At 41.1% G+C, this 25,895-nt stretch overlaps 1 protein-coding gene across 12 annotated transcripts in view; it reads right to left on the reverse strand.

Annotated features, from left to right (window-relative positions):
• Positions 1 to 463: 463 nt before the first annotated feature.
• Positions 464 to 25,895, reverse strand: part of NPNT (nephronectin) — a 64,071-nt gene continuing 38,639 nt past the window's right edge. For 10 of the 12 annotated variants that reach the window (XM_065062799.1, XM_065062802.1, XM_021282961.2 and 7 more), the window contains 9 exons: positions 23,211 to 23,330; positions 22,290 to 22,409; positions 17,498 to 17,632; positions 16,141 to 16,263; positions 13,866 to 14,255; positions 8,518 to 8,613; positions 8,043 to 8,141; positions 4,601 to 4,857; positions 464 to 2,422 (listed from right to left, as the gene is read on the reverse strand). In XM_065062799.1, the coding sequence (XP_064918871.1) occupies positions 2,327 to 2,422; positions 4,601 to 4,857; positions 8,043 to 8,141; positions 8,518 to 8,613; positions 13,866 to 14,255; positions 16,141 to 16,263; positions 17,498 to 17,632; positions 22,290 to 22,409; positions 23,211 to 23,330 (1,436 nt within the window). In that variant the 3' untranslated portion in view covers positions 464 to 2,326. The remainder of the gene's footprint in view (positions 2,423 to 4,600; positions 4,858 to 8,042; positions 8,142 to 8,517; positions 8,614 to 13,865; positions 14,256 to 16,140; positions 16,264 to 17,497; positions 17,633 to 22,289; positions 22,410 to 23,210; positions 23,331 to 25,895) is intronic. The other 2 variants (XM_065062796.1, XM_065062798.1) reach the window with 1 other exon arrangement.

Raw genomic sequence — 25,895 nt, forward strand, 5'->3', positions numbered from 1 at the left:
GTCATTCAATTTGCTTGCCAAAGAACTGAAGCTCTTCCAGGTTTGCAGAGCTAGGAGAGATGTCTGCTTGAACCAGGGCGTCTCCACCTCAGGAAGCTGTAGTGGTACGTGGTAAAGACATCTTCGTCCACTGGAGACCAAAATGTGTTAATCTTGAGAGGTGTCAGAGGGTGTCACGGATGGTGCAGGTTGGGCCGTGTGCTGCTTCCTGTAAAATGGACATTTTATACTGCAGAAGCTCTTAAATTACCCGTGAAACTCTTCTTGAAGCTGGGTTGAAAGTTGTCATTCTTCCTTTTGAATAATACATACATACAGTGTTCTTGTCAAACGATAGGGAAGTGTACTTTTATTTTTAAATCTGGTAACGAGCTACTTCACTTTGACTGAATTGTCATCTTTTGGTTCCTTCCACTGCATCAAAAGTGACACTTGTGTTCCAGAAATGAAAACAAGATTCCAATTAGTAGCAAGTAACAGCCTCCTTTACTGGTTACTTTAAAATAAGGACAAGGTATTTCAATTATTCACAAATATTTCTGACACATTACAAAGTAACGTAAGAGAAAAAGATCACGATCATATTTGAAGTAAAATAGTTTAAAAATGTTTACAAACGCATTGTTTTTTCCTTTTCAAAATGTTTAATACAGTTTTGCAGGAGACGGTCTGTTTGGTCAAACAGTAACTTTGCTACACAGACTGTGCTTTGTCCTGGGGGCCAAATTGGAAGAGTATTTTCAAAATAGAATTTTGTCAGAAATGGGGGTTTGGAAGGTGACTTCTAATGGGCTTGCAATCGTATTTCTGTGGACTTCAAGCAAGGCTTAACATGATTGGTTTTTAATGATGGCTGTATAACATGATATGAATCCGATGTTTATGTTACATTAAGTATTTAAAAGATCTGAGACTTATTTCTTCTATATATACATTTTTGAAGCTTTAAGGTTGTAGCACTAACAACATTTTATCAGTCTCTTGTCATTTTACTGAATTTTACAATTTGTCCAATTTAGAACTGTTAGCAGCAGTGATGATTGATAATGTTTCTTGTTTAAAAAATCACAAACCAAACAGAAGAATTCCCTGGGAAACTGCACACCACATGCATTAGATACGTAACTAAAGAATCAGTCCAAAGTTCTGATAAATACTTAGTTCCAGCTAGAGCTAAGAGTTGTTCTAAAGAATGAAATGTTTATTATATACAGGAGGGTTGGCCGGAATAGGGACATGTGACAAAGAGCGCTCAAGGCGTTTCACGGTGGGGACTGTCCGTACAGCACTGACCCAGCTGCCCCGTTTGCTCAGGCGCAGGTTTGTACCGATGGCGGGGAGGGACCGTTCCTGGAGGTGCCACCAGGAGTCAAGTTGTCTTCTCCAGGCTGCTCCGTCCTCAGCTGAACCAGGAGCTTCTGGCAGGACCGAGAACTTCCCGAGCTCCATACAAACCCGTACAGCGTTAGCAGATGCCGGTTTACAGCAGGTAAGGGGTTGGTCTTTTGCCTTCAGCATATTACAACATGAAAAACTGCACCAGCGTTTTTCAGTGAGCACCATTAACGTACTTTGGTAGCGCATCTACTGGCACGACCAGCGGGATCAAAGGATGTGCTGAACTCCTGTCTTGTACAGTAAGCAAACACAGCTGCCCCTTACCTCTCAACTCTAAATATTAAAACCATAAATATGTTACTAACCATACACATATACACAGAACACAGCAGGAGCAATATTACAGGATGCAAGGCCTACTCTATAGAAAAGCTTTTTGTTAATACAGGTAATAATAATACAGTTAATACACCAAAATAAATGCTATTTAATATGAAGCAAACCCTTCTTCAGAGGTCAATGACAGGAAGCCAAAGCTCAGGTCCAGGTTTCTGTTAACCTGAGGTGACTCAGAAGCTGGATCAATGTCACTGGCTGTCACATCTAATCAATGGAAGAGTAGCACTTAGGGGAAGAAAACAACTATCAGCTAACTCTAAAACTGTCTGAGCTGGAGCTTGCTGTTGCCAGCATTTGTAATTCTCCCTTTTCCACAAGTGCTCTTGGTGTGAGCACTCACCGGGCTCAACAGGGGCTGAAGTTATTACACACAAAATATGATTTCGGGGTAAGGGTTGATAGAAACAGCCAGCGCAGGATTGGAGTTCCTGAATCCTGGGAGGTGTGTTTTTCAGTTGCAGTGAGTTTGCACTTGGCAGACCACTGGCAAGTTGTCACTCTCCAGCTTGTTTTTCATGTCGTTCTGTTTCCGAGCGTGGTGGGGATAGCACGAGAAGGGTGAGAGAAGACTCTGCTGGTCCAGTCTTTGCTAATGCTCCTCAGAGCAGCGTCCTCTCCTCAAGATCACATCATCTAGTCCAATATCCCCAGTTCTTCCTTTCCCTTTTTCCCCTTTGAAAATAACCTGGGAAGAGAAATAGAAAGATTTGAGTGCAAAAATAAAGTACAATGGAAGAAGCTTTGAGAGAGATCTCAACAGTAAGGAAGCAAAAGCAAAAGAAAGCTCAGGCAATTTTAACTGACTCCCAAAAACCTCTTTATAATGGCTGGTTTGTTTTTTATTTCTATTTCTGATCCTTTCCCTTCTGCACTTTGGCAGGATCTTTGTGAAGAACCAGCACTTCAGGACAGAGTTGCTCCAGTTGCACCATCTGCTGAGGTGAGATGGTTTTCCACATAAGAGAATCTCGGGCATTTACTACGTATCATCTCTGCACTGTTTTCATCGTCCCTCATGGCAAACACTTAAAATCCCCTGGATTCTGAAAAATGTTGCCTAATAGAGAGTCTTTCTATTGCTAAAGCACCTCGCAGCTGCCTTCCTGTGTGAACTAGAAACACCCGTCTTTTATCTGCCAAATTCAGGCTCCTGCAGCCTCATGGTCACCTGCAGATGCTTTGGCTCCTCGCAAAATGGCAGTGGAGGTTTGGGCCTGATCTGAGCAGATCATTAGCAGTCCAGGTTTAGCCTGTGTAGGAGAAATTCAGCAGACTTAAATCTTGAGTAGGACTGGAGCTTAAATCAGAGCTGATATACAGAAACACCTCCCATAAATCACAACTGCTCACCTGTGCTACTGCTGTCGATTCAGAAGCCTGAGCTGTTTAATATGGTCACTGGTTTTGACCGTAGCTTAGAAATTACTCCAAGTCTACCGCAAAACTTTGTAAGAGTCTGCTGTTATCATTGAGCTGGAGTTAATACAGATTCATAGATCACAATTCCAGCTGTGTAGTTAAAAACAGTCTGGATGCTGGCTGAAAGCACACTTTTCAATAAGGAGTAGGAATGGAGGAAGTCAGATAAACTCTATATTGAATAAATGAATTATTATTCTTTTTAGAAATGAGTGATTTTGGGATATATTTTGAAATAATTTACACAGAGCTAATTCACTAGAAGGTGTGAGGCAGAGCGCAGCGGGAACTGCTGGTCTTGCTTGGGCTCTCTAGAACTCATTTCCTTTTCTGCCAGACAAGAAATGAGTGATACACACATTTAATGAACTGCTCTGACAGACCTGAGGATTGCCACAAGTGTTAAACTAGGCGAAAAAGGGTAAGAGTGTGGCAAATATACTGTTCACTTATCAATTTCCGCATTCTTAGTCTGACATTTATTTACAGCTAACAGAAGATGAGGCGTCTCTGTTACTATTCTGAGGTAAAGTTTTCCTAAAATTATCTGTGGTAATTACAGCCTTAATATTAATGTTAGCACTATATACTGTGTGTGTCGTAGCTTGCTCCCACCATGAACATGATGATGTGTGAGCGTTTTAGACCACCTGATCTGTTTCTCAGAGCACAACAGGCCCTGAAGCAGCCAAGCCCCTTCCTTCAGATCTGAAACAGAAACCACCTTCAAAGCCTTCGCTTTGAAGAGGATAAGGAAAATGCTGAGCTTTTCATATCAGTCTGTCACCCAATTTCTCTAACATTTCCAGGTATTAAAAGATTCTCCATCATGGCACTACAGACAGATTCTTTTGATTGCACTAAGCCATTGTGTGTTATTGGCATAGTTAGGTCACCATTTGCCTCCCTGGCCAGATCGGCCGCAGGTATGCACAAAACCACGTGAGACTGCACATGTAGCCTCCCTGCATCGCCAAAAAAATTACTTCTTTTCAGTATCTTTGTCCTGGTTTAAGCCAGTTATCAATCCACAGGGGACAATTCTTCCTATTTCATGATGCTGTGTTATTTAAAACATTGTTTATGAGGAATCTTGATACAGGCTTTCTGGAAAACCATGTACAGTAAGCCACTGTCCATCAGACTGCTCTTTCCCCCACGGTGATCCCCTTAAAACAGCCCATAGGAGGTAGCTCAGTACAGGGTGTTCTGTTTTCTCCTGTGTGTCTATTGCTGCAGGTAGGATTCTTTTGGCATAAAACTAATTTGAGAAAATGCACAATAACTCTCTTATCCTTAATGTGACTCTATTGGCAGGGAACAAAGCAGTAGAACACAGGCTGAAATCAGAGCCAGAAGATAAACAGACCCGCACTACACCAGCTAAAGTGTCTTCAGCTTCTCCCACAAAAAGAAACATGGCAGCACACACATTGGTACTTACACTCTTGATGCCCAGTCCTCGTAAAGTTATGTGTGTCTGTCTCCAGCCATGCCCACCATTTCTTCCCCAAACAGCTGGTCCGTGAGCTCCGTTTTTCCTTACGAAGACGTGGAGGGCACCGGAATGCCGCCCGGGCACCTTGTGCCTGAAGGACAAGCACAAGTCGCCGGCCTGAGCCACGGGACCCAGCGGCAGGATCAGATGTGCAACTCCTCCTTCTCGGCCTTTGGGCTCAGAGATGGTGAGATACTGTCCCCCTGCAAAAGAAAAACAGTTAGGTTGGGGTTTTTTTTAATTCTACTATGTTGTGAGACCGAATGCACTAAAAAATAAAACAGGGCTCCACAAGGTCCAGCAAGTCTTAAATAAGGCAGACAGTTGCTAGAACATGAACCAGAACTGATGCTTCTGCCTCCTGCAGAGGAAGATTAAGAGCTGCTCTTCTCTTTACATTAGTACCAGCTTAGGTCTTGCCCATCTAGTTTCTTTTTTACAAAGCCAATAATATATATTTTGAAAATGAACATTTCAAGTATTCCTTCATTTCTGACAAGCCCTTGGTGACTTTAAACCCCCAGTGATATTAAAGCTACTGTGGACACTCCTGCACCTTGTGAGCTGCAGTTTTTGCTGTGGGGCAGATGAATTATAACACCGGCAGAAATGTCACCGTGTACCTGAGCTCTCCCTTTCCTTTGGGAACGGTGTTCACGGGTTAATTCTCCAAGTGTGTCCATTTGCAAACACAGCCTTTTCATTTAACTATCATTTAAATTTTTAATCTGGAATAGATACAGAAAGCTGGAAACATGATGATTTCCAAATGGCTGTTAACTTGATACACTCCCTGAATTCTTCTCTAACAGCAGTAATTTGTCAGTGAGCACACAGACTTAATTCAAGACCCTGGGATTATCTCTGATCATGTATGAAGCAAAGATGCCTTCATAAAAACACCCAGAACACAGAAACTAGAGGATCTAAGGTATGGCAAGATCCATTAAACTTTAAAATATAAAGGCATATACTTCCCTAAGTCCCACACCCCCTTTCACAGAGGCAATAAATGCGACTTCACATTTTAAAGAAAACCCACACCTGTATTTTTAATTTGTAGTTTTCATTAGGACTTTTGTAAGGCTGATGATAACTTTAAACATCATTGATCTTTTAAAAGAAAAAAAGATTCTTAGGTTCAGAGGAAGATTTCTTTTTTTAAAGTGAACCCTCTGTCCTTTGCTCATTTCAGATTTTAATCAAAAAATCTAATTTTAATGAATTTAAGATAAAGGTGGTATTTAGGCTCCTTAGTTGAAAGCAATGATGTAGAAACATTGGGGGTTTCTAATATTGTTGACATACACGGTCTTTACCGAATTATGGAATCAAACAATATTTTTTCATTTAAATTGTTGCTCTGCGATTACTCAACTAGAGCTTTATTCTTTGGAAGCTTCTTTCTGGAAGCCACAATTATGTCCCTCAAAAGCTGTGACATTTCATGACAATGAAATCTGTGGTCGCACACAGAAAAGGAAAGCAAACCTTGCCTCCAGTTCACTCTTCTACACGGGCTTGGAAGCTCTTTGGTCTCAATGAGACTGAACAAAGCAAAGCACCGCACTGCTGTCAGGGGCCCTGGATCTGCACCTGGCCATGAACTGGGATCCCTCTGGTTTTGTTAATGACCTGGTTTTGTTCGTTAATGCATTGTTTTTACATCATGCTAAAATAAGCATGATAGAGTTTCAATAACTGCACCTGTTTGTTGCAGATACAACTCTATCACTACGAAAGTACTGACTTAGTAAGTGCATCTGTTGCAGATAGTTCCAGTGACTGAATCCAATCAATAGGAAACAGATTTAGGGGAGCACAAAGCCAATGTATCTGCAGGCAACGGTCCCCTCAGATCAGCATTTTCTGCATGCAAGATAAGCTCATAAAGCTTCAGCATGGCACCTCTCAAAAGGCACATTCTCACAAAACCAATAAATAGCAAACTGGGAAAGGTGAAAGCAAACACTCAGTAACAAGCTGTGAAAATAAATCCTTGCACCAAGGTATTCCAGACAGGAGGGAGTGGGTGGGTGACTTCAAGGGACTAGTTTTAACAGGTTATGTCAACAGCAGCAGAACGTACACAGGAAACAAAAAGCTGAGATTGTCACTGATGGGGAGAATAAAAAAGTTTTAAAAAAGAAAAAAAAATATCCTAGTTCTGGAAGTTAATATGTATTAACAACAATTTTTGAGTACATAAAATTAAAATTATTTGAGTGACTTACTTTCTTGGTTTTAAATCCGTTGTTTCCAAAAGCTGTTTGAATTAGGTGTGATCTTTGTTGAAGTGCCCGTCTGCAAGCAGGAGACAGCTGCCTGTTCTCTCACCTGCCGGAGGACCCAGCTCTGCCCTCCGAGTCACTCAGGGGGTTTTGAAGTGTTGTAAGGAGCACAGGAGATACCAGGGCCTGCACTGAGTCAGCTGCACAGCCTGGCAAAGGTGCCAGGTCACCGCTGCAGTGGCACAGGACCCACACTGATGACAGGGTGGTGCATAAGGAAAATGACTCTCACTGCCCTCACCTTCCCTCAACTTATTTTACGGCCTGAGAGCGCATTTTCTTCCCCAACGCGCCGTCCCCTCGCACAATGGGAGCATTGTGCACTTCAAAGGCTGCTCCTCCGGGTGTGAAGTAATCCCGTAGTTACCGCGAGCCACAGACGTGTGTCTGATTCCCGGCGCTGTGGGGTGTGCAGGAGGACCCAAAACCCCTCAGTGCCATACGCTAAAATCATAGGGGGACCGGGCACAGCGCCGATGCTGGTCTGCCTGCCTGTATGCGGGGCTAGTGCACATTTCGCCCTCTCACATTCCCTGCAAGGTCACTTTTCACCATCCCAGACCGACCCACTTTGAGAAGTCTCTGCATGCCACCACCTAACTTGCCATCCTTCCAGTTACTTAACAGGTTCCCTATATACAGGTTGCTGTAACTTAGAGCAGAACTCAATAAAACCAAACGGAGAGGTTAAACTAGAACATTGTATTTGGCAGCAGAACAAAGACTATTGCCAGCACTTTCAATAATTTTGCTAGTAATACGGAAATAATTATGTTTGTATGGTGGTTTGAAAAATAAGCTTTGCTTCCCCAGAAATAAAAGTTGTTGTCTAGTCCACATTTTTGTTCTTTCAGATAATATTTTACTGAATACATTTACTGCTCCTTCACAGACATTCCTGTTGTAACGTTACCAGTGCAAATTCTCAATTGCTCTTTCAAACTGGGAATTCTCACTTTATACACAGAAGAGGGGTGGGTGTGAAATATATGCTGGAACCGAAGGGAAGAGAAGCTGTGTAAATTCATCATGGCATCATCAACCCCAAACTGGCCGGTTCTTTAAGTACAGGATGCGATCGCACACAGGTCGCTTACCTGACACATCTCTCACTGGTTCCCAGTGCAAGTCGTCGTCTTTGTCCTTCATCCAGCCGCACAGTCCGCTGTCGAAATCACAGCTGTGCACCAGCACTCCTGGGCAGAACAGGTCAAAACAAATGAAAATAAAGTGATGATTTGGGTCGTTCTAGTTGAGGAACTACAGCAGTTTCCCTGCTGGCTGACACTGGGAAAAAAGATGAAAATTAAATGCAGCAGAAGGAGCACTAGGAAAAGAACTTACAAAAATACTAAATAAAAGGGATGCTAATGTCGCTATTAACAATTCACACTATTTTTGTGCTAATCTGTTAGGGAACAAAATTATAAAGGTTCACTTACATTGTTCTATTTCTTTTTACAAAGCATAGTTTAAACATGAGATGCAGGAGTCCTGTAAAAATGTATAAAACCACAAGAAAACTCAATGAGTCCTAAACCCTGAGCCCTGAACAGGAGATGTGATCATTACCTGGGTCATCGTTGGCTTCAAATTCATCGGCGGTAATTCCCCTTTCGATTTCAAGTATTTCAAACAGGTTATTGCTCACTCCAGGCTGGCGTGGAACTGCGAGAAAAGCAGGTTTTTCAGAAATGAAGGAGATAAAGGTATTAGTGACCCACTGCCTTATCTTGAATAAAAAACCCAGCAGAACAGCTCTGGGTGTTGTGCTTCTCATGGACAATTCAATATATTGTATTTGACGTGACGATTCATAAACTTTATGCCTATGTGATTTAGGATTTACGTTGTAACCTTCATCTGAGCTCTGTAAAAGGTGATTCCAAATCTGCTAAAGCGTCTTCAAATCAAAGCTCCTTTTTAACCAAGAAATAAGCTGCAGCCTTGAAGCACACTATTCCCCCCCAAACACACTATAAGAGGTTGTAGTTTCTCAATAAAATAGAGCCACATTGAAGTCCTTGCGCAAACTTGCTGATCCCCCCACCTTCCCCAGATGTTTCGGGTGAACCTGCAGAGCAGGCAGCTGTCTGGGACATTCATCTTTTAGAGACAGGTCTAACACATAATTCCTATCAGTAGTAACGTGTTTCAGACGTGTCCTTCGACGCTATAGACACCTCGGACACCTACAGTATCTGTAAGGGCCTTATCTGTTAAAACCTTGTCACGTTTTCCATTTGCAGTGCTAAAAAAATTATCTTAATGTCTCTATAGCCTCCTTGGGCAAGCGAGAACAAGAAAAACGGCGATGATTTCCAGTTCTAAACCAACATAAAGGACTGTGGTTTTCAGCAGATCAAATCAAAGGTTAAGACGGAGCTTCTCTTGCACCAGGACAAGGTGGAAACAGCACTGCTGGAGCCAGAAAATGAAAAATAAGAATAATGAAGCTCCCTGCTTTTTGGAATTAGGACAAAATACGCAGCCTGGCAAAAGGTTGACCAAATGCTGATGTATTTTAAAAGTAGTATTTTTTTGTATAATAAAAAGAAACAAATAAAAAGCTTGAAATCTGTAGGAAACTGACTGACTCTTTAATATTACCATATATTTTTTTAACCTTTTTTTTTATTTAAATAGTTTGTAAATTTTTGATTATATCTGCGGTGTAGGATATTAATGTGCAAACAGCCTCAAAGACTTAAGGACGGCTTGGGCAGCAAAGGCCTGTTAATTGTTACAGATACATTGTCATAATACTTTTGCTGCTTTGTTTAATCCGGTTTGTTTGTGGCTTCTTTTGCTTACGTGATTAGAATTTACCATGAAAGAAGCCTTACAGATGCATGCAGTCCACACCATCTAGGCCAATACTCACCCTGCAGTACACTGCTGTACAAATGCTACATTTAAATATCTTCTTGGACTGCGCTGAAAATTAAAGTTCAAATATTTGCCTATAGCTAAATCTCTACAATAAAATATTTCCTCAAAACATTTCTCTAAACACTGTTATTATGAACTTGTAGCAGAACGTGTTTTAAAACCACTCACTGCAGAGCTCAGACCTAATTAGAGGAATGTGCACTTAATATGAAACAAGAGATGCAGGACTCTAAATACGATCCATGTGTACACTTCTTTTTGCTACGACGACTAATAACGTTGAGTGGCGATCGTGGGAGAAAGTATTTGGCACAATTATTTTCGGCAAGCTTTCCAAGCCCTTTCTGTGTACTTTATATAGCCTATCAGTGTGCTTTTCACTTAACTTCAATGGTTTGATAAAGCTTGTTAAATATAAACTTGGCTGCTGCTTCTTGGAGAATTTTATAAGCTCTGAGGGAGCCAAGACATCAACAGCACCATATTCTCAAAAGTTCATGGGCCAAGTTCTTCATAAACGTGTGAATATTAGTGGGGACACACTTAAAAACTGGGTAAGACTGATGCCTTTTCAGCTTTTTAATCCTTTAGGAAAACAGTAGGACTTTTTTTTCATTTACTTGCTAATTGCTGAGTTGAAGAGTATAAGAGATGGTGTGTACGTATGTCAGGTTATTTGCAATTACAGAATAATCACTATTTTGGTGTACAAAACCAAAACAAAACATTGACTGAAGCTTCATGTTATTAGTAACTGTTAATAACTATTAATAACTTACTATTAATAATATAGTCTTCTGCCTTACAACACACACTGCATTCTTGTGCAACTCCGTTCCACACAATAATCATGACCAAGTTCCCATTTGTTAAAAACAATAACCCCAAAAATTTTTTGACTAAATAGTTAGGATTCAGAGTTGTTCAATTCAACTTCCAAAGCAACCCCCGCAAGTGAGGAGGTCTCCTGCAAAACTAGCAGAACATGGCTAAAAGGAAGGGGAGTCCCAAGGTCAGTCAGACTTTGTAAACAAGAGTAAGTGGTGCTCTCCTCCAGGGAAGACTTTGATATGCGCTGGGCTACACTGAAGGGGCAACAGAGAGGTTCACTTCACCCTTTTATCTGGATACCAGCACTATCCATTACATGTTGCCTAAAACTTCACCAATTCCAATTCTGCAGTGAGAATTATTTCAAGAAGGGCTTTCCTGGGCTGTCCCCCGTCTAGAGCAAAACTTACATGGGAGGGGAGCGATGGTGCTGGCGTGTGATCACTCCGATCTTGCATTTCTCGGGCAGTTACAAGGCTCATTAGTTTGGACCTAAATCAAACACCTTATTATATATCTTCCCAGAAGACTTTCTGAAAAGTAACCCGCTGGCTTTTCTATGAGCAGAGGTGCAGAGTGCCAGCCGAGTTCCCGGGAGGCACAGCTAACATGGGCACTCTGCAGAACCTGCACACCAGACCTGGGATAAAAACAGCTGGAAGATTGATGGTGGGTGTGATTTGTAAGACTCCTTATGATTCAGCAGCACAGCACCAACAGGAACAAAGTGCCTATCTTAAATGCTTCAATATTAAGGCAAATACATATTAATAGGTGGCAAAACAGTGAGGATGGATGAAACGCTACTGTAAAATGATGTTACTCTAACGATGTTAAGGAATAGAACCCACACTCTGCTTGTAGCATTTCCCCTTTTTCAACAGCTTCAAGGATCGCAGAGCTGCCTTTATTGCTCTAAGGACTTTTCTGTCATTTGAAAGGGGGAGCAGAAAGCATTAAGTTTTAATCCAATCTCTAATTTTTTTAATAGCTGTTATAAGAAAAGTCTCCTAGTTGCAATCTTTCCAGCTGGCTAAGAAGGAAAATTGCTGAACTATCTTTTAATACAGAGAAAGGGTTTTGTTCTTGCTCTGCTGATATGTAGTATTATGCTTTTAATGCTTATCACCTCGATCCTGATGGCAGCAGAAATTTATAGTCCTATTGAGAAGTACATTCTATTTGTTAGAGACTCTATGCATCTGAATAACCAGAAGAGATTCTTCTGTACTTCACTCTAGTTTCTGTCAGTCCTGAAATAGTTAAATATTAAGCCATTGCTGCATTCCTCCCTCATTGCCATTCCCCCCATATCCGTATCAGAAGATTATCCTTGGTGCCAGATTCCACTGTCTGCATCTGACTAAGTGGTTCAAAGGCCGAGTGTAGGAATTCCTTTCTAAAAAATATTCTTTTTTTGTTGCTGTTCTCAGAAAAAGCAGCTCCCCAAAGAGTCACTGCAGGCATTTTTAGAAAGGGGGTAAAGCATCTGAAGAAAAGCAACAACTCAATACCTTTCCAAAATTGCAAAGATATTTAAATAACGTTATCAGCATTATTATCATCTGTGCTCTGTCAGCACTGAACAGACCAATTTCACCAGCCCTCAGCTGATTTCAAGCTGAGCACCACATTCAAGAGTGCTCCAAAGTGAAAGCTTAGGACAAGTTTACTCGGCACGTGGGATGGCAGGTCAAATAACGAGAGAAAATAGAGAGCAACAAGTCACCACGGGTAAGCTCAGGAAAAGGTTAAATAATCAAAACTTAAAACTGGAGGGATGATCTGGACCAATCCTAGACCACCAGTGTGCTTAAAGGGTTTGGTCTAGTGCACTAGGACATCGATCAGTGTCCAGTGCACCTGCTGCCCCTAGAATAATTTCCACAGAACTCCATATTTTTAACTATTGGCTCCCATTATATTAAATTTTGGGAGAATTTACTATATTTATTTTTCAAATTTTACATAACAATGCTATTATATTATATTATATTATATTATATTATATTATATTATATTATATTATATGTTAATTGAATGTATATTATATGTTATTATATTATATGTTAATTGAATATAGATTGTTTCAAAAATAACCTTGAAAAAGCCCACATCACACTCCTCTGAGTAGTACCAGGATGTATCTTCCCAAATTCTAAGTCAGCTTTTGTCTCCACTTTAAATTTAACAAACTGTCTGTGACAGAAAAAACATCAACAGGGAAAACAACTATTTCACTGTGTAATGACCTAAGAGAACACAGCCCAAGGAGTCACCACACAGATGCCAAAGCAATCGGAAAAAATCTCCCACGTTGCTTGTTGACCTGCTCAGAGACAGCAAACTCATCCTCTTCCTACATTGCTTCAGCAATTTTATTGTATGGAAAGCTGAAGGAGAAGGGCTGATCCAGCACACCCTCCCCGTCTCTAAAATTAGCGGCAGAACTAAAGATTAAATCGAGCGTTGAGTATTTCTTGGCAGATACGGGTAACTCTGCGTGTGCCAGTAATGCCGTCTGTGGTATGCACTAAAGCTGGTGTAGAATTGGCGCAGCAGCTTTCAGAGCAGCTTTTAAAATGACACGTGTTCATGCTATGAGAATCTTTACTATCTTCAGCTTTTCATGTATCCGTTTTCATAGATGCTGTCTATAAAATTAGCCTGTTATTTTTAGGCAATTTTCCTATTGCTTAGTCATAAACATCCAAGACTATTTGAATTTATACAATAAGGTGACGTAACAGAGTCTTTAGGTAATCTGACATGGTCCCATTTCTTACCATTCTTAAAGTTAAGGAAATATGCTAAAGTGACTCTCAACTCCATGAATTTGAATCCATTACCTTTTTATCAGTTATGTTGCATTTCAATGTTTTTCAATAAAATGCCTTTCATTCTCCAAAACTTTTGTCTGAAAGCATAATTAGGCTAAGCATTTATACAGGACAACACACAAATAACTTCAGGAAGAAAAACTGACATTTTTGCTTGAATTGATCCAGAACTTCCTCCCCACACTTTTTTAGGTCATCAAATCAATTATTTTTGCAGCTTTACCATATGAACACTTCCAGTTTCATGTCTTTGTTCTACTGATAAAGTGTTATAAAACCCCCAAACTGTAAAGTGCGTGCTTTCACCTCACTGCATCCACAATTCTGATAAATGAAAGAATACGTAAAATTACTTACTGAACACATCTCCTCGGGGTTTCTGAGGATCTACCTGGATTCTGTTGTCATCTGTAATTCCTCGGGAAGATGTAGTTTCAACAGGAACATGTGAAGGCTCTTCAGTTGTCATCAGAGGTGGTAGCGTGGGTCTTAATGTTGTAGGTTGCGGTGGTGTTGGCGGTGCAGGCCTTGTCACTGGCTTTGTTGTCACCGGCCTTGTTGTCATCGGCACGTACCTAGTGGTTGGCCTTGGCGTTAGTCGAGTTGTTGGCCTGGGTGTAGGACGAGTTGTTGGCTCGGGTGTAGGTCGAGTTGTTGGCCCGGGTGTAGATCGAGTTGTCGGCCTGGGTGTAGGATGAGTTGTTGGCCCAGGTGTAGGACGAGTTGTTGGCCTGGTCACCGGCCTTTCTGTAACAATAGCAGGTACATACGATGGTCTGAGGAGTTGCAATGTGCTTCCAACATCAGGAATCCTATTGGTTATACCACTGTCTCCCTTAGGGAGTGTGCTGTTGCCCTTGAATGTATGATATGGACCAGGTGGTTCAATCATAACATTAGGAATAACTGCAAACAGAATCAAAATGGGACCCAAATGGCCATCTGACTCTGTCACTCTAACTTAATACATTTCATTATGACATGCAGAGTCTGCTGAAATAACTTTTCTTCTAAATGTTTCCACTAATTAGAAACACAATTTAGCACCAGCACTGCTGAATTATCACATCCCTTTAGATAGTACTTCTCATTACAGCAGTTTAGAGTTGATTTAGAATGACTGAAGAGACTTCCATCCCCACCTCCTCTAACCATCAGCTCCTTTCAGAGGTGGTAAAACTTACCTAAAAGCACTGTTAGTAAAAAAGAATGGACAGGAAGGTGTGTGTTAAGCAGCTCTCTAAACTGGACAAGTTTGTACGCAGGAGCAGAGGCGAGTTTAGTAAGACTCCAGTGTTACAATGGGATGAGGCAGATACTTTTGTCTTGAGAAAGTTATCTTTCAGACCTCTCCACTTCTTCTAAACTTTCCTCCCTGTCAATAAGCATTAAGCATTTTACAGAGATTGAACCTAAGCCAATAGCCTTCGTTTAGATCTTTACCTTTGCTAAACACCAGGAAACTAAGTAAATGGCATTTTTTTAGCCTTCACAAAAAGGAGAAGGTGAACTGAGCACCACCTACACCACAGTGACAGTGCCCACAGTACCACCTGCCCCAATATTTCATAAGAAAGGGCAACAAACCTAAACTTGGTTTTACAAGGGCAGTTTCTGCAGACATGAAATGCAAGAACATCTGCTTTGTTATTTATAACTTTCTATTTGTTAATAAGCCTTTTATATCTCACTGGAGATCTTAAAAGCCCCAAAAAGAACTCTAGTCACATATTTTGTGTACAAGTGTTTCAAGTCTAACACACTGCTAAGATGAAGAACTACTGTTTGTTAAACAATGAATTGTTTGATGATAGCAGGTAAGAAGGTTCTCTCTCTGGCCACCTGTTTATTACTATTCTTTTGAATTCCCTGTGGTTTTTATATTGTGGTACACTTAAATATAAAACACATCTTAGGCCTATGTCCCAGTAACACATGTGAGGTGTGTGCACATAGAATTGCAGGAACTCAGGTTGCAAAAGACGACCCTAGCTAGATCACCTTACCATGATAGCTACAGCCAAAGGACTAGTTCGCAGTGGTACTGCTCTTCAAAGAGATCAGTGAGTCACCAAAGACCAGAACCCACCCGTGAACACAGAGTCCGCAAAAAGATACAGCACATGTCACAGAGCTGCACCAGAGGGATGTCAAATGTCCCATGGCCTGTTCTGCCAAGAGAAGTGAGGAAGGGAACTCTCCAGCAGGGAATTGCTCCAGGGAAATCTTCCCTCTTGGTTCTGCTCACATCTGGGGAGCACTGGGGAGTGGATGGGGTGAGCTGCTGAAACGGGCCAGTGGCGGAGTGTAAATAATAACAGGGTATGAGTCATGTGTGCTGTCCGACCAGACCTACCCTGCTCACTCAGCTGTTCTCATCATGAAGCAATCTCTAGAATGAAGCTGTGAGCAGGGAGAGGTGAACTTCTTTCTAATTATGAAAATGTCTATGGGAAAGGTATTTTTACCAAGGCATGCTAAGACTCAGAAAATTCTAACTACATTCCCTGGCCTCTTATTAAGTATTAAAAATAATTAGGAGAAACTGAACCTGATAGTGCTGTAGCTCAAAATTTACAACATGGGATACATTTACTTTCAGAATTCCTTTTTTAAAAGGAGCATTACATACGTATGCAGTTTGTTCCATTGTCTCTGTACCCTTCTTTACACTTGCATTTGTAGGATCCTGGTGTATTGTAACATCGTGAAAAACTGCCACACTGATGGTAGCCAAGGGAACATTCATCAATATCTGCAACAGAAAGTTACGTAAAAAAAACCATTTACATCAAAGAAACTTGACTTCCTGCTTATTCCTGCAAAAACACCAACAGCAGTATGGCCATTAGGAAAATATTATTAAATTTGAAATATTGAATAAAACTGAATGGCCAATGGGAAAAGGAAGACAGTCACACATTAATGTGTTGATACAAAAGTCAGGGTTAAAGGGACTATTGTGCAACCCCGGTATTGCTCGGCTTACACCTTAACATCAGCTCCAACGATGCGCTGTGGGCAGGTTGCAGTTGAGATCACGAAGATCAGAATTTTAATAACCTCTTCTTAAAGGTGACTTGACAAGAAAAACTGAGTGTAGGAATACGCATGTTCTTAATCACACAGATATTAAACTGTTTTTTCATAAAATGCCCTCTCTATTATGCATCTGTATAAATATTTCTACATCAAGTAGAAACTGCTTCAAGCATCTTATGTGGCATTTCCATGTTTGTTGTTAGTGATGCAAGCGAAAATCTCCAAATCCCAGCGCTCTGCCTAGAGATTTCTCCCCAAAATGTACACTTAAACAAACATAAAGCAAAGCCTCATTATCTCCATATGATCCTTTCCTCAGTGAAAGGATCATAACCAGTTGAGGCCCTGGGAAACTAAGACAGTGGGATGTGGGAACACCTTTGTTGAAGGGCATAAACCAGCCTCATGTCCAGACAAGGACAGGTTATTTCCCAACCCCTTTTCCCCACCTCTCTTGAGGGGAAGGAAAGCTGGGCAGCCTGGGTTGGAAGGAGCTGGGCTGTGCTCGAGCCACATTTTCTTATTTTGGATGTTGGGGCATGCTATGGAGCACAGCTGCATTACAGCTCATACACTGCCTGAGCTCATACACAGCCCCAAAGCTACAACTGCCTGTGCACAGTGAAACCTGTGGGGACAAAGGCTTCAGAAGGGACTTCCTGGGGTCATCAGCTCTGCTCTCCCACTGGCTTCCACAGAAGAACCAGTTACAAGAATGGTAGCCAAATACATGCTTTCTTTTTCACAGTCTATTTCTGTAATCCACTCTTTCCTAAAATACAGATGCAGTGCAACCTAAAACAACCTGCTTCAACATTTCAGCCATAATAAGCAAAACATTCTTCTTTATACCATTAATTTGACGTTACAATATGCAGCTCTATTACATGCATGTATAATCATAGAATTCTATGATTCTATGCACATAAGAATTAAGTCGTAATTACCATAGCATTGGTATTTGCCTCCAATGTACATTAGATCAAAGCCTTTATGACACCTGCAAATGTAGCTTCCAAAAGTATTGACGCAGTGCCTAAATCGTGGACAGATAACTCTCCCAGTAGCACATTCATCAATATCTGTGGAAACAAAAGAACTGTATTATCCTTAATAGCAGTAAAAAATACAATCTATACCATCTAAATTAAACTGTTTTCACACAATGAAAAATTAAAGAAGAATAGCTGAAGTGTTTTTGATAAGGTCCTTTTGGCTACAAGCTGGTCAGGCATAACCTGAGCGCTTATGGTTGTGCCATCTCAGTTCAGCTCTTGGTCACACACACAAATTTTTGTGCCTCCTGCGCCAGAAGCCTTTACAAATACTGTGGGTGACACAAGAGACACTGGCATAATGAGGATTGCTACTACATCTGGAACGCTTCCTCTATGCTCCTGCCATCCTGGTACCCTTCCCCTTGGAAAGGAGAAGTTCTCTAATTCCCCACAGAATACACACCAGCTTCAAGACCTGAAAACACTCATCCCTAAAACTGTAACAGTACTTGTCCAAAGAAAAGCTATTCTGTGTTTTTGTATAACTTCATTTTGTTCCACCAAGCCCTGCCTGGTTATGAAGACAGCACCTAGATGCACAGGCAAGGAATAATAAAAACTACTCCAGTAATTCTTTTTCTGAAACATTCCTGAAATATTGTTCCTGTAGCACAGGTTATACGTGCATATTCAAAGTACATCTTCCTGCAGCAGGAAGTGGGTTTTATTTGTTTGTTTTGTTTTTAATCTCAGGTGTCCCTAATCCATGACGTGCCGAATGAACCTATCAGGAAATGTTCATCTGTTCAGGACTTGCTCTAAACAGGGAGTTCAAGTTAATGCCAGGGATGCAGTATTTGTGGGTCACCTATACAAGCTAGTTACCATAGACCAAGTGCTTCTTGAATACCCGCTCTCTGCAATCTCTTACCCTGTAGTGCTTGCGCTGTAGCTGACCCCTCTTTCAGGAGGTTACCTAAGTGATCTTAAAATACGCCTGAGATACACGGCTCCCATTTGCCCTGCCAGGGCCTCCCAGCGGAACCTGAAGCCGTGCTTCAGTAAGCGACGTCCAGGCCAAGGACAGAGAAGTGGGAAGACTCTGGTGATGCACAGCAAATGTCTGATGCTCCTCATCTCTCAGAAGATGCTGTTCTTCACGCCGACTAACATGAAGACTAACAAGTCAGGCAGAGGCCCCGGGAGCAGCTGATGCTCACCCAGGGCTGCTTTCACTGCCTGGGAAACTCTGAGAAGAGGTCAGGCTGGTACACAAAAGCCACTTGCTCTGCCACTCTCTTTGCAGCACTTGGAAACGGAGCTGAAGTCTGCTGAGTGCTTGAACCCTAATTCTTCACTGAGGCAGAGACCTGCCGTGCATGGCTGCCTCTGGCGCACACTGCTGCTGATGTCTGCTAGTTATCTATGGGCCACAGTTCAAGCCTTTGCTCTGCAGCTCTCTCAGGCTCTTGATCTACGGGAAAGCAAGATTTTGCTCTCCAAACAATTCTTTTCCCAAAAGGAGCACTTCGGTGCAGGTGTCAAGAGTGCAAAACAAAGCTGAGTGATTGATGCCCTGCTGCTTGTGAAAGAGGCCTGAACAAGGCAGAGAGAAGCCTGAGTCTTGCCCAGCACAGAAAAAATGTTACCACAAACCTGCTGGGTAGTTAGGGCAGCTACCTGAGACACGGGACATGCAGCTTCAAAATTCTCCAGGCCATGTTTCCCACAGCCAAAAGGAGTGAGCTAGAGCCATGGATGACTGGCTAGATGGGCTCTCCCAGTGGCTCCTGCTGGCACTGTCCCACCCTGCATGAAGAATGACGGAGGACAGCAAGGATCCAGCCCCTGAGCTCTCACACTCCTGGCCTGTCAGACTGCTCCAAAACAACAGCTCTGCTTTCCTCTGGGCTGTGAGCACCTCTATGATGCCGTGGTAAAGGCCTGAACGAGGAGCAAACAAGGCCAACACTGGGCATCTCTCCACATGCCTGAAACCCCCATAAATCCGCCTCTTGGTTTGAATCTTCATTAGTTAGGCTTTGAGTACATTATTAACAGTTTTATAAATTCTGCTGTGTTCCTGACTATTATTTAATTTACAAGCCGCAATTTTCTACCCTTTATTAAAATATTATTTCAAAGCTGCAAATTTCAGGCTCTTGATTACTATGAGTTAGTTGGGGATTCTTTTTTGTTGTTTTTATCCTTAAACCACAACTTCAAACAGCAATTCAGTAAGAAAAATAATAGTCACTGAATATACCTCATCGTGCCATGGATTATGTTCTTTAAAACCTAATATAGCTTGTCCTACCTTTCCCTCTGTACATACTCACGTTTTCACAAATTCTCATAAGGCAAGAAATACATCAGATGATGAGAACACTGTAGTGGTATCGCTTAATTTTCTAGGCAATTACACATTCTAACAATAAAGACTTTGCACCGGGGCAGCACATGAGACAGACGGCACCCAGCGCGTCAGATGGACAGTGGTCAACAGAGAAGCACAATTACAAAATAATTACAAAGCCTCTCTCTTGCTCTATGAACATATTACCATTTCAAGCACTAGCTATGAGATTCATTTAAAAATAGTATGATATTTAAGTTTACAAGGCCCTATTTTCAAGTTTCTATACACAATCAAAACAACTATAATTTCTTTTACAGTGAAAATAACTGTTTTCAGTCCTCAAATAATTTAAGACCTTCTGAAGCCAAAATGTATTTAATTAAATGAAAATCCCAACGCAAAAAGCTGGCAGCACTGATTGATTTATTGATTCAAGAGTCGTTAATCAGTTAGTTAATTAATCCATATTTTCACTGAATACTTTGCTGAATTTTTTTTCAATTTGTTGTTATTTAGTTGATACGATTTATCTTCATGGCCAAATTGTTTGATGGCTCTCTACTGATTCTCTGGAAGGAACGTTTTACCAAGAGAATGATCAGCATGGGTTAAAGCAAGAATAGAATAATGCCTAGAGGAATTTCCACCTGGGCTAAAAATAAGCTTTACATTCCCAGCTGTCTTTCAAACTCTCCTCAAACAAGGATTTAATGAGCTGCAGCCAATGCACACTTTGATTTTGATTTCATTTTTTTAAATATCATCTACACTTCTATTTGTACCGCAGCGATACCAGGCCCTTGCTGGAGCTGACAACCTCCCCAACAGTGACGGGCTTATACACATGGGAGAAAAAGGTGCAGGCGTAGCCCCAAATTACTTCAATTCTTGGAGGTATTTACTGGTTTTAGTACAACTCAAACTTGATAGAGAAATAACACAAAAAGTGTGCGCGTCGCTATCGCTTCTTACAAAACAGGGGAGTAGATCACGTTACAGCCCACAAAGGACAGACACCGCTTGCTGTGACTGCTTTCTCTGTATTGTACAAAGCTGCTCTGACATTTTTGTGGAAAATTTTTAAAATAGGTTATGAGATCAATCTGAATGATGCACACTCAGTTGAAATGTGGTACACAATTCTTTACCTTTCTGGGCAAAAGAAATGATTCTTTGAAAACTGCACTGAAGAACTTACAGTGCTCTATCTAACTGGTTTGAGCGCTAGCCTTCGGCATTAAAAGTGCACTTTGTTTATTTCGAAGTATCAAGTTTGCCTGCATAGAAAAAAGCACACTAGGAGAATCTTGCAAGTATTTTTCTAGGCAATTTCTATACTTGGTATAACTTTCTTGAATTTGTACTTAAAATCACTCAGCTCACTATGGCATTGCACAAGTCTCTTCCAAAGATCTGTCTGCCCTAACGCCCACAGCCTGATTAATTACAATTCAATCCCTTCGGCATGTGACAACAGTGGGTTTTTTCCTCCTGTTCTACCCATTCTTTTGTACATATAGATGTCCCAGTCGTGCACTTCAGAAAGCTCCTCACATCAGAAGATTTAGAATCTGTCCCTTGCTCTGCCAACAAATTCTTGGTCAGCATGTGTCAGCCACTTGGAGAACCATCTCCCCTGTGAACAGCCATGACACCCAAAGGGAGGATCAGGGCATCCACATTCTTTCAGTGCAAGTGTTGTTACTGGTTATGGAACTGCAGCACTGCATAGGATATAAATAATAAAATCACTGGAGCATAACATCCATTCAGGATGTGTGGTTAATGACTAATGAAATCACACATCACACTGTTCTTGAGACCATACTAGAGTGTGGCACAATACAGTCTGATTAACCATAAGCACCTTTTCCACATTCACAAACATGAGAAAAAAACATTTCACTTTTATACAGTCTGAATTCCTGAGTTTATTTTAACCTGGAGTTTTCACAGTCTGGAAGAAGGTAGCTTCAATCCCATTAATACTGGGAGCATGCACAGACCTTCACCTTGTCCCAATATAATCCCAGCGATTTGCACAAATTACCTCTTCATCCCCTCAGCCTACACATCACCTTGTTGGGTTTGAGGGAGAGCTGACCTTCCCATTCCTTTATTTACACAGGCAGGTATTTTGGAGTCTCCATTAGCAATAGTTTAAAATGACCCAGTAACAGGAGGAAAACACCGGTGACCTCTGACACAGACCACTTGAGAGCCCCTGAGCAACATGCCTATCCCAATTCTCATTAGTAACAGCGTCAAACTACGTGTATGATGCACTCCAAATACATCTGATAAACTCTCTTGAACTGCATCCAGAATAAGGATAAAAACATTTTGGAGAAAAAAAAATTGAATTTACATGGGATCACGTACCTATGCAAGTCCTGCCATCGGGCCCTAGCTGGAGACCCGGAGAAGGGCAGCGGCAGCGGACTTCACCTTTCAGTACATCACAGCCATACTGACAGTTTGCCATGGAGCAAGAAAGGGCATCTAGGGAAAATAATTGAACATAGTTAGATAAGGACTCTGATCAGTACCAGAAGATGACTAAAAATGTGGAAGAATTAAGATGTCATATAATTACAATAAAAGTGAAAAAAAGCTTGTTGAATTTGACAAGTATTCAGGCTTTAAAAAGCACAGTAATTTTTTTTTTTTCCCACAAATTGCATCTCTAAGACAAAAAAAGACAACCACCATAATTATAGCAAGTTCTGTCAGGGAAAGCAGCCCCTATGAGGAATGTAAAGCCCAGTATGTACTATAAACCCTCCTGGACAATACTGCCATTTTAAAACAGAACCATCTCTAACTAAAGGTAATTTCTTTCCCCTTCTCTCTGTCCACTTCTCTCCAAATATCCACTTTTATGGGGGCAAGTAGGAACCTGATCTCCAGGGAGATGACAGCACAATTTTATACCAGTCAAACACCAACATCTGCAGCTTTAATGATTTTACATTCGTAAGGATATTAACAGAGCAGAACTGCAGGTGTCTTGCTGCAATGCAAACCTCAAGCACTTGTCCTGGAAGGCCAGTTAACAGTGATTTACAGCACTGAAGAATGCTTTTGGGGAAACTTGTAATAGAACTAATAAAAACCAAAATATTTGCTCTTGTTTTGTTCAGCCTGCTTTCACTAGAAAAAAAAACGCTCATCTTATGCAACTGCCTGATTTCCATCAAGATTAATCTTCTACTTTGGAACTCATTTCATAAAAGTTTCCCAGGGAAACCCAAGCGGGATCTCGAGGATTTTGAAAAAAGCAAGCAACAAGCCTTGCCATACTTGAGCACGTTCCATCTGGCATAAGCATGTAGCCATTCAAACAGTAGCACTTGTAGCTGCCGTAGGTATTCATACACCGGTGTTTGCACGGCCGTGGCTTTAGTCCACACTCATTTAGATCTGAAATGAAGGGCACAAGGGAAGCGGGTGGGAAGAGAAAACATATAAAGTGGAAAAGCTGCTAGTTCAAGTGCCTGGAGAAAGAAGGAAAAATATGGCAATTAGGTTTTTATATGCAGTCCAGCTGATAGCAAGTGTCCATGAAGAAGCCCCCCTGCTAAGTAGAATGTTTTCCTGCGTTTCACAGATATCCTTTCAGAAATGACAGTATTAGCATTAAGTGCCAACAGCAGTTTCCTTAGGGAAGGCACAAGCTCAGTCTGCCAACATCTCACCACTATTCATGTTTATGCCGTGTCCAGGAGCAGCCAGGACTCTGGAGGAGGGAGAAAGCAAATGTCACTGCTGCAATCACTGTCAGTGATTCTGATAGCGACTCAGTGATTCACTATCATGCTTCAAAATTAGTCGCAAAGGAAGGTAAGAAAGCTGATGCTAACCTACTTAAAACAATCTCAGAGAAAATGTATTTCTTACTATATAGAAAATAGTGAGAAAAAGTATCTAACATCAGTAATATTTGTCAAGGACTACTCATGAAGGCTAGTACTTCAGATGTACAATCCAATACAGAATTCATGACTGAAACTGAGAATATTCAACCCACAATTTTCGTATTAGTAGACAAGGCTTCTAACAAGAAGTAAAGACTGAGTGAGGAATTCCTTCAGAATTCTCTTCCAAGAATATGTATTGGTTTTATCTGGTTAAAGCAGAATAAATTGTCACTTAGTTATTTGCATACAGATAAGTAAAGATGACAATAAAGGTGGAAATAAATAAACTTATTCAAAAATCGAGCCAGCAAGTACTTCAACAACTGAGTTACTGACCCTCATCTCTAATACTGCACAATGCTGTCTGGAGGTCTGTTACACTGAGAGAGTCACAATTATTTCATTAGAACAGAAATACAAACATACCTCTGGTTAGAATTAAGTCAGTAATTCATTGATCTCTTAAGAAACTACAAGTAGCAACCTTAAAAAGTTCTGTGTTGTAAATGGTGTGAGAGGAAGTTGTGCTCACTATGGAGAAGTTAGAGAAAGCACTGTTTCTAGACAGCTACACCTGGAATTCTTCAAATTCCTAGGATTTGGATTTCAAATTATCTTGAAACACTGTAATCGCTTACGAGGTCACCATCCTTCATCTTATTTTTTTTTTCGGGCCAGTGTTTTCCAATTACATTCTAAAATTGTGTTTTCCCTTTCATTATGACTGATACGATGCAAAGCAATCAAAAGAAAATAAATGTATCAGACTACAAGTCACCGATGCAATTCAAAACCAGCCACAAGGATTTTGCCAGTGCCTGTAATGAGCACCCTGGTAAGTCACTGCTGTTCCTGTTCCTGTTTATGTGTCGTAACATTTATTACGTTCTGATCTACTTCGTTCCCATCTCCATGGAGCCAAGGAAGAATGAGCATCATGCAGACGGGTATTTGCCTGTCCTCACAACCCTTCCCCTGACTGTTGGATATGACCTTTTCTATTTCATTTTCCGAGGCCTCGGGAAAAGCAGCAGGTTTAGGGATAAGAATTGTGCCTGCTCCCCTGTGCTGTGAGGGGGTGGTGGCAAGGGACATAATTTTACCTTTCTTCCTACAGAAGACTGAAGAAGATGTTTCTAGGAAGCCTGACAGGGAATGTTTACCCCTAGAGTGTCAAGGAAGACCAGGTGAGCGCAGGCACGGCCTCAGTGAGGAAAGGTTGCCAAAATAAGGGTTGGACCTGGGCCTGATAATCAAGGACTGATGACTGTCCACACAGGCTTCCTGCAGAGCACGTGCTGCAGGAAGAGCATCTCCGCTCTCACTCTTCATGAAGTGAAAACACTTTTGGAGTTGCCAGAAGAACCTATTTCTCCAAGAGTGTACCTGCTGGGTTTCAGAACAACAGCTGTCAAAGAGACGTACGTTTTCTATGGTAAATGCGTGACCTTCAGCTAAGAGTTGTGACTATTGATAGAGCACATGCATACGTAAAAGCAGCAAATGGTTATGCTGGAGGGGAAGGGAAAGTTTTCATCATGAAAATTTTTGTGTAAAAAAAAAAAAGCTTATATAAAAACGCTCAATAATAAAGAGGTGAAAGCTTGCATTTTGGGAGGCAAACCTCTTTGGGCAGCGCAAAAAGCTGCTTTTTTCTTTTCTGTAAAGCTTACAATTAAGTAGGTCCTAACAGACATTATAGCTGCACGAACATATTTATTACACATGCAAGACGTGTTAAATAAGTCATTGCTAAGTTCAAAAACTCTGTTAGAGTTGACTTCAATTCATAAAACTATCCCCACAGAGCCCACACTAGTGACCATTCTGAGATTTACGGACAAAAATCATTCTGAAGTAAGAGAAAGGAAAGGCTTGTAAGTCTAAAATAACTGTATTCTTTCTCTTCTGTACAAAAAACATCACTTTACAAAACAAATGCATAACAGAGCTAAGGATAAAATACTTAACTAGAGGAAGGGAGACAATGAGGAAAGGTAATGCTGAAATTGAGCTGACAAGGCAGGATTTGAACAGTGCCTGTGTTAACTCCTATTGCTTACATCCC

The sequence above is a fragment of the Columba livia genome, chromosome 4, assembly GCF_036013475.1.
Source record: "Columba livia isolate bColLiv1 breed racing homer chromosome 4, bColLiv1.pat.W.v2, whole genome shotgun sequence".
NCBI classification, from domain to species: Eukaryota; Metazoa; Chordata; class Aves; order Columbiformes; family Columbidae; genus Columba; species Columba livia.